A 10,000-nucleotide genomic window follows, 5' to 3' on the forward strand; every position below is an offset into this window, starting at 1 on the left:
CAAGTTTAGAGAATACAAAAAATATAAATATAACAGTAAATGCAGTTTGCATATAATTAGGCTTCTTTTTTTATTTTTTTGTGCCCATCCCAGAGGTGCAATATTGTTTTAAACACGATGACTGGAAAGAACTGAATTTTTCCTATTTTTATGCCAAATTTAGTGTCAACTGACAAAGTATTTGCAGAGAAAATGTCAATGTTAAAGTTTACCATGGACACACAGACACACACACACACACACACAGAGACAACCGAACACCAGGTTAAAACATAGACTCACTTTGTTTACACAAATGATTCAAAGAGAGAGAGAGAGAGAGAGAGAGAGAGAAAACAATAAAAAAACCACATCAACACAGACACAGATAATGGAAAGCAATTAACATCCCCAGACCATCAAAACGGGAGACCCCATCAAAACACCCAATAAAGTTTGGTGACCTGATTAACCCCTTCAACTGCTGCCGACAAGTATGCTTGTCAGTGAAAGGGCTTTGCCCAACTGAGATATATATATATATATATATATATATATATATATATATATATATATATATATATATGTATATATATGATAGTCAGTCGTGTCCGACTATGACCATCAGAACAGCAGAGGAGGCAACTGCTGTTCCGACTATTTGGGCTAGAATTTGATTATAGTGGAGAGTGTCTTGCCCAAGTTACATCCCCACTCTCTCGGCCAAGAGGGTTTTAGGACAGTCAGCGCTGGGATGGTTCCCAAAGGCCAACTAGATAACAGGTCAGTATATTGGTCAACAGTCTTTGTCTGGACTTCTGCCTCCTCTTGGGGATTTGCCAGAAAAGTCAACTACACCACTGACAGGTGCAGAACAAAACTAGCAACTGCGTTTCAAAAATCCACGCCACACTTGTCTCGTTTCACCATGGTTCAGCAGTCAAGGGCTTAACGCAAGACAGAACTTTTATGTTGAAAACACTGACAGCATCACACTCATTTCCCACAAAATCACGTTGTTTGCGAGTCAACAGGGTTAACTTTTAGCCTTTTAACTTTTAAGTTTTTCTCAATCCAAGCCTTATTTACTTGATAACCTTTTTTCATTTGATTCATTCTAGAAATCTGCTTTTTAATTTTCAATTATGAACACAATCGGATGTTTTTCCGTTGACAGAGAGCTGTAAAAAAAAAAGTTTTAAAGGTATGTTTATATTCAAGTGGACGATGTGAGGCGCTTTGAGCAGCACTGGTACTGGATATAGCACCATAAAAAAACATTATGTATTCTTATTATCATGATTAAAAGTTCTTTATGATTCATGCCCATCGGGGCAGGGAATTCACATCTTCGACATCTTGGGGCTAGGCAAAGGAAGGTGGTGCCTACCCCTCTCTCTCCTTCCCCCACTTTAACTTAACCTTCCCAAAACGAATTTGGTCAGGTACCCATTGACACCTGGGTGGAGTGAGGAAAATTGGTGTGGTGCCTTTCCCAAGGATACAAGTTTCAACACCGGTGAAATGCCAACCCCTATCAAGTGTTTTGTAGGAACAATCAGGAAATTTAGTAGGGACACTTCAAATCTGGTAAGAACACTCGCACTACAACTCCAACTTGATTTAGGCACATTCTCTCTTGTTCGGGCAAACGATTGAGCTGATCGGACCTCTCAATGCTGTTTGAATGTATACACAGATGCTTTATCCAGTAAAGGATTCATGAGGAGAAGAAAAAAATAGATTAAAAAATTGTTAAAAAGTGTTCCATATTAAACATTATATATATATATATATATATATATATGCTTGCGAGAGAGAAAAAAAAAGGAAATGTGAGCAGGACTGAACTGTGCATGTTCAGTTCTGAAGCAAGCAGACCAGTCCCCACTGCTGTGGCACATCTGATGTCATTTGACAATGTTGGCAATGTTGTTGCTTTCTTCTTCGTGCCATAAATAGACGTGATTGTATTGGACATAATAACGCTGTTTAAATATTTTTTGTATGTTTTATTAAGTCTCGATTATTATTTTATTTTGGCGGTAAAGGAGACGTTGCCATCGCTTCAAGCACATCATCGTAACACATGGTAGATCTCTAGATCTGCACGAACCAGTCTACAACGGGATGACGAAGAAACAATCGATTCAATTTTTCTTTTATGTTCATTCCAGTTAATTCAGTGTCCACTTTAGGGTATTCAAATGCAGTAAACATGTCAATGGTGAAGTTAGAATCACTGTATGTGTTCTGTCCAGAATTTGTATTTCTTTCCTTTTAATTGTGAACAAGAAAAACAAGGTCATGTCTTCTCAACAAACAATCTACCTTCCAGCAAGTCAGTGGAAAGCAGATTTTAGAATTTTCGGATTTCAGAACAAATCTAACGAAACAAAACCGCTAATGATACAGAAATACAGCTTAATTCATGAGACTTACAACCTATTATTAGTATGACTGTGAGATTGTTTTTCATACTATGTTTAAGCCAAATTTGGTATTCACAAAGTATTTCCAGAGAAAATGGCCATGTTAAAGTTTACCACGGACACGCACACACACACACACAACTGAACATCGGGTTAAAACAGACTCACTTTGTTTACACAAGTGAGTCAAAAAAGCTACAAGATTATGTCGGATTATGCTGGGCACAGTTGGTGGTGGCAGGTAGTGGGCGGGTGGGAGGGGGAGGGAGGATTTGATATAGGGGTGGGTAAGCAGGGGGTCAAGATGAGGGATGCAGGTTATGGTACACCTGTACCAATGGGCCAGATGGTCAGTCGATACCACTGATCTAAAATGAGATCAGTGGTTGATACCCGTTGATTCTGAAACTAAACCAGCATATCTCTGTATGTTCATCAGCTGTAGATTGTTGGGCATGGTGTCTGTAAGACTGCAATTTATTGCATGTATCGTCTGTGGGGGAGGTGGGGGGGGGGCAGCTTAAAATAAGTGACTCTAATCTGAACTGAACAAAACGCGGGCACAGTTCAAAATATGTAACTGTAAGTGTGATCCGAGTTTTCAGTTTCAGTTCCTCAAGGAGGCGTCACTGCGTTCAGACGACGAATCCATATACACTACATCACACCTGCAAGGCAGATGCCTGACAGCAGCATAACCCAACACATTTGTCAGGCCATGTCAATGCAAACGTGTATATATCTGTGCATCAAGATGAACAAGAAAAACATCTTGATGCAGGCCCAGCTGCGCTGGGCAGGCCATGTAGTTCGCATGCCAGACCACCAGCTCCCCAAGAAACTGCTGTATGGTGAACTCCAACATGGCAAGCGCTCCCATGGAGGCCAAAAGAAGCGCTTCAAAGACACTCTGAAAGCTTCTCTGATGGCCTTTAACATCAGCCACGACACATGGGAGCTGAATGCAATGGACAGACCAAAGTGGCGTTCAGCTGTCCACAAAGGCGCCAAATCCTGTGAGGCCAACAGAATCGCTGCAGCAGAGCAACGCAGACAGGCCAGGAAAAGCAGGGCCAGGAAGTCCCCGACAGCCGCCACCATCCTCTGTCCACACTGCTTCAGAACCTTCCGGGCGCAAATTGGCCTGACCAGTCATCTGCGCACCCACAGAGCCCAACCCACCCACCCCCAGGATGACTAGATGGTCCTCGTCGATCCTGACGGACGAACCACCACCATATCTGCGCACCAATCTGAGTGGTTTTCTTTTGCAGAATTTCGCCAGAGCACAACACTTTTCGTGTCATGGGTTCTTTTTCCATGCACCAAGTGCATGCTGCACACCGGACCTCAGTTTACTGTCTCATCTTAACTCTCTCCATACGAATGGCAAAAGAGACGACGTTAACAGCGTTTCACCCCAATTACCATCATCAAAATATTGCAAGTGGAAGGCTCTTATACTGAACACGTGAATGTTGACAAAGAATACAACAATTCTGATGACGGAAGCTAAAGGTTGGGTCATTCAGACACCCACTGAACATCCGAGGGGTCTGTGTAGAGGAGAAGAGAGGACTGGCCGTACTGAGTGAGTTAATGGCCAGGTGCTCAGTTTGATTTCCCAGTCAGTAGAGGCTGGAGCAGGATTCGAATGAGAATGAAGCATCTGAACCCCTCTGCCACCTTGCTTCTGTCATCTGAACCAAGGACTGGTTGGAAGAATGGGCCATGCCCAAAATCTTAATCCTTGAATAAAAAAACGTTTTGAGCTCTGAGCTCTGAACTCAACTTTGCATGAAGACAGTCCAAAATATGAAAACTGTAATCTGAACTGAACTTTACATGAAGACAGTACAAAATATGAAAACTGTAATCCGAACTCAACTTTACATGAAGACAGTACAAAATATGAAAACTGTAATCCGAACTCAACTTTACATGAAGACAGTTCAAAATATGAAAACTGTAATCCGAACTCAACTTTACATGAAGACAGTACAAAATATGAAAACTGTAATCTGAACTCAACAGAACAGGGACGATTCAAAATGCGTAACTGTAATCTGAACTTTGTCAAAACACAGACAGGTAAAAAATAATAATTCACTGTCACATAAACTCCTTGTGACAGGGGAACAGGTTTTGATTACTGGAAATGCAGCATGTGCTGTTGGACTGGTTAATATTATACAATTAACAAGCATGAAAAGGGAAACTGTTATCACAGAGCATTAACAGATGAGGACAACAACAACAACAACAACAAAAAGATAATGGCAGCTGGGCACACTGAAATAAAATAAAACAATGCAGCTTGACCTTTTTTTTTTAATTCTTTTTTTTTTTGTGTGTTTGTAAAATGGTTCAAATGCACAAGAGCTAGGCATATTTTTGAAAAAAAAAAATACAGCTTTTTTTCTTTTGTGTGTGTGTGTATGTAGTAACTGGTTCAAAGACAAACGCACATGAAGCTTGCTGGATACACATGAGATAGTGGCATGGTATGAGTAATCTTATCAATAATATCATTATTATTATTATTATTACTTGTTATCATTATCGTCATTCTTCTTCACACGTAACTCAAAACAGTAGGTGGGGGAGTGAGGAAAGCGAGGTTTGGAGGACATGAGGGGATGGGGGGTCGAGGGGTGGGGGGTGTCAGCACTTTTTACTTCCCCCACCCGCCCCCTGGAGAGCTCATGGTGTTTCTACGATTGTAAGAGGGATGTTCCCATTTCTGACCAAACAAGGAAACAAAGGAAGTGCCTGGTGTCTCTTGGGGTCTGGCTCGATGCCAGAATAGATTAACTCCTTAACTTTTGAATCTACACTACAATACTATATATATCATAATACAAAACAATACAACACAATACAAAATGATGCAATGCAATAAAACACCACACTACACAATGTTATAGAATACATTAAAATGCAATGCAGTGTGATACAATACCATATGATATAATTCAATACTTCTTCGTTTGTGGGCTGCAACTCCCATGTTCACTCACGTGAACACGAGTGGGGCTTTTATGGGTATGGCCGTTGTTAGCCTGCCATGTAGGCAGCCATACTCTGTTTTCGGGAGTAATTCAATACAATACAATGCAATACAACAAAACACAACACAACACAATATTACAATAAAATAAGATACGGAACATGGTACGATACAATATGATAAACACAAGACGCAACATAATACAATCATACTCCCCCCCAACCCCCCAGGCTGCTGCACTTACACACCAGGTTTCCCGCAGGGTCATCTTCTTCTTCTTCTGCGTTCACTTGTATGCACACAAGTGGGATTTTACGTGTATGACCGTTTTACCCCGCCATGTAGGCAGCCATACTCCGTTTTTGGGGGTGTGCATGCTGGGTATGTTCTTGTTTCTATAACCCACCGAACGCTGATATGGATTACAGGATCTTTAACGTGCATATTTGATCTTCTGCTTGCATATACACACGAAGGGGGTTCAGGCACTAGCAGGTCTGCACATATGTTGACCTGGGAGATCGTAAAAATCTCCACCCCTTACCCACCAGGCGCTGTCACCGTGATTCGAACCCAGGACCCTCAGATTGACAGTCCAACGCTTTAACCACTCGGCTTTTGCGCCCATCCCGCAGGGTCATCAGGCAAGACACAACACAACACAATCATACTCTCCACTTACATACAAGGTTTCCCACACAGTCATCATGCAAGACACAACACAACACAATCATACTCTCCACTTACATACAAGGTTTCCCACACGGTCATCTGGCAAGACACAACACAACACAATCATACTCTCCACTTACATACAAGGTTTCCCACACAGTCATCATGCAAGACACAACACAACACAATCATACTTCCCACTTACATACCAGGTTTCCCACAGGGTCATCAGGCAAGACACAACACAACACAATCATACTCTCCACTTACATACAAGGTTTCCCACACGGTCATCATGCAAGACACAACACAACACAATCATACTCTCCACTTACATACAAGGTTTCCCACACGGTCATCATGCAAGACACAACACAACACAATCATACTCCCCACTTACATACAAGGTTTCCCACACGGTCATCTGGCAAGACACAACACAACACAATCATACTCTCCACTTACATACAAGGTTTCCCACACGGTCATCATGCAAGACACAACACAACACAATCATACTCTCCACTTACATACAAGGTTTCCCACAGGGTATTCATGCAAGACACAACACAATACAATCCTACACTCCCCACTTACATACCAGGTTTCCCACACGGTCATCTGGCAAGACACAACACAACACAACACAATCATACTCCCCACTTACATACCAGGTTTCCCACAGGGTCATCAGGCAAGACACAACACAACACAACACAATCACACTCCCCACTTACATACCAGGTTTCCCACACGGTCATCAGGCAAGACACAACACAACACAACACAATCATACTCCCCACTTACATACAAGGTTTCCCACAGGGTCATCAGGCAAGACACAACACAACACAATCATACTCCCCACTTACATACAAGGTTTCCCACAGGGTCATCAGGCAAGACACAACACAACACAATCACACTCCCCACTTACATATCAGGTTTCCCACAGGGTCATCAGGCAAGACACAACACAACACAATCATACTCTCCACTTACATACCAGGTTTCCCACAGGGTCATCAGGCAAGACACAACACAACACAATCACACTCCCCACTTACATACCAGGTTTCCCACAGGGTCATCAGGCAAGACACAACACAACACAATCATACTCCCCACTTACATACAAGGTTTCCCACAGGGTCATCAGGCAAGACACAACACAACACAACACAATCATACTCCCCACTTACATACCAGGTTTCCCACCAGGTCATCATGCAAGACACAACACAACACAATCATACTCCCCACTTACATACAAGGTTTCCCACACGGTCATCATGCAAGACACAACACAACACAATCATACTCCCCACTTACATACAAGGTTTCCCACACGGTCATCATGCAAGACACAACACAACACAATCATACTCCCCACTTACATGCAAGGTTTCCCACACGGTCATCAGGCAAGACACAACACAAAACAATCACACTCCCCACTTACATACAAGAATTCCCACAGGGTATTCATGCAAGACACGACACAACACAAAACAATCACACTCCCCACTTACATACAAGGTTTCCCACAGGGTATTCATGCAAGACACAACACAATACAATCCTACACTGCACTTACATACAAGGTTTCCCACAGGGTCATCAGGCAAGACACAACACAACACAATCATACTCCCCACTTACATACAAGGTTTCCCACAGGGTCATCAGGCAAGACACAACACAATACAATCATACACTGCACTTACATACAAGGTTTCCCACAGGGTCATCAGGCAAGACACAACACAACACAACACAATCATACTCCCCACTTACATACAAGGTTTCCCACAGGGTCATCAGGCAAGACACAACACAACACAACACAATCATACTCCCCACTTACATACAAGGTTTCCCACAGGGTCATCAGGCAAGACACAACACAACACAATCACACTCCCCACTTACATACAAGGTTTCCCACAGGGTCATCAGGCAAGACACAACACAATACAATCATACTCCCCACTTACATACAAGGTTTCCCACAGGGTATTCATGCAAGACACAACACAATACAATCCTACACTGCACTTACATACAAGGTTTCCCACAGGGTCAGCTTGGACAGAAAGATGTCCTGCTGCAGCACATAGCACATCCGCTTGCGGACCTTCTTCGTCAGGGGCTGCCCGTCCAGCGTGACCTCCCCTGACTCCACAGGGATGCGGCCCCCTAGGGTGTTCAGCAGCGTCGTCTTCCCGGAACCTGTGGGAACAGGAGGTTGTACACGATACAAGAAAAGTTTAGCAGCATTATCTTCCTCAAGAATACTTTAGCAGTGTATTGTATTGAATTGTATTGTATTAGTCTATTACTCTTTTTTGTCACAACAGATTTCCCTGTGTGAAATTCGGGCTGCTCTCCCCAGGGAGAGCGCATCGCTACCCTGAGAGTGCCACCCATTCTTTTTGTATTTTTTCCTGCCTGCAGTTTTTTTGTATGTTTTCCTATCGAAGTGGATTTTTCTACAGAATTTTGCCAGGGACTACCCTTTTGGTGCCGTGGGTTCTTTTACGTGCGCTAAGTGCATGCTGCACATGGGACCTCGGTTTATCATCTCATCCAAATGATTAGCATCCAGACTACCACTCAAGGTCTAGAGGAGGAGGAGAAAATACTGGCGTCTCTGCCGGGATTCGAACCAGTGTGCTCAGATTCTCTCGCTTCCTAGGGGGACGTGTTACCTCTAGGCCATCACTCCACACTCACAATACAACAAACGACTGTGTCATCTTTGCCAAGTCTGCGGGAGCAGGAGAATGTACACAAATACTTAAGCAGTGTTCTATATGGATAAGGTACACAATACAAGAATACTTTAACAGCGTTATCTTCCTCAAACCTGTGGGATCAGGTGATTTGTTTATGATACAAGAATACATCACCAGTGCTGTCTTTGCTGTGCCAGAAGGAGCATGAGGTTGTACATGATACAATGATACTTCAGTGGTGTCGTCTTTGCAAAGCATGAAGGAGCATGAGAATGTACACAAAGACTTTTACAAGTGTCATCTTTGCTGAGCCTGTAGGAACAGGAGAATGTACACAATACAAGAATACTTCAGCAGCGTCATCTTCACCGCACCGAACCTGTTGGAGCAGGAGGGAAGTAAATGATACAAGAATACTTTAGCAGCGTCATCCTTCCCGAGCCTGCAGTACAAGATACAAGAATACTTTATCATCACAGACACACACACATGTGTACACACATGAAACGTGCACATCTACGCATGAACTAATGCATGCGCACACACAATCTATAAAACACACACACTCAAGCGCCCACACATGCATATAACACAGATGTTGCATTGCTGCTTACATCCACACAAAACTGCAGAAGACAAAACCCATGACATGGGACACAGATCACACTCTGGCCCCAGTTTTTCATTGAAGAAGGAGCCCATAGCATAACACCCCCCCCCCCCCCCAACCCCCCACCCCACCCCCACAACATACTTTTTGCTTCCAACCAGAACTGCACCCCAAACAACCTCCCTGAGTCTGAGTCCATGTCATAAACCACCAGAGATATTCTTCCATGATTTCCCTGTCTTGTGGTTTGAATGACTTGTATTCTCAAAACAGAACATCGTGGGGTTAGTATGGTGAAAGGGGGCAGGGGGAGGGCAGAATGTTAGTTTACTATGAAGGTTATGTCATAATTCTTTTTTTTTTTTTTTCTTAGATTTGTGCACCTCCTCTTTCATGTGCTTCTTTTTTTTTCTTTCTTTTTTTGTATATCTATGTGATGTAATATTAATAATTGTGTAAATTATTTTCAGATGTCCCCTCCTTCCATTCTCGTTTTTTGTTCATTCATATCTATTTCTCACTTCATACCGCGAGTTTGATGCATGGCCCATTGACTGTG

General features: G+C 42.8%; 1 protein-coding gene across 1 annotated transcript in view; it reads right to left on the reverse strand.

Annotated features, from left to right (window-relative positions):
* LOC143288276 (uncharacterized) overlaps window positions 1-10,000 on the reverse strand; it is a 64,507-nt gene that overhangs the window by 48,056 nt on the left and 6,451 nt on the right. The window contains exon 2 of the mRNA XM_076596623.1: window positions 8,156-8,325. Coding sequence (XP_076452738.1) covers window positions 8,156-8,325 — 170 coding nt within the window. The remainder of the gene's footprint in view (window positions 1-8,155; window positions 8,326-10,000) is intronic.

This window comes from Babylonia areolata, chromosome 12, assembly GCF_041734735.1.
Source record: "Babylonia areolata isolate BAREFJ2019XMU chromosome 12, ASM4173473v1, whole genome shotgun sequence".
In the NCBI taxonomy this organism is placed as follows: domain Eukaryota; kingdom Metazoa; phylum Mollusca; class Gastropoda; order Neogastropoda; family Buccinidae; genus Babylonia; species Babylonia areolata.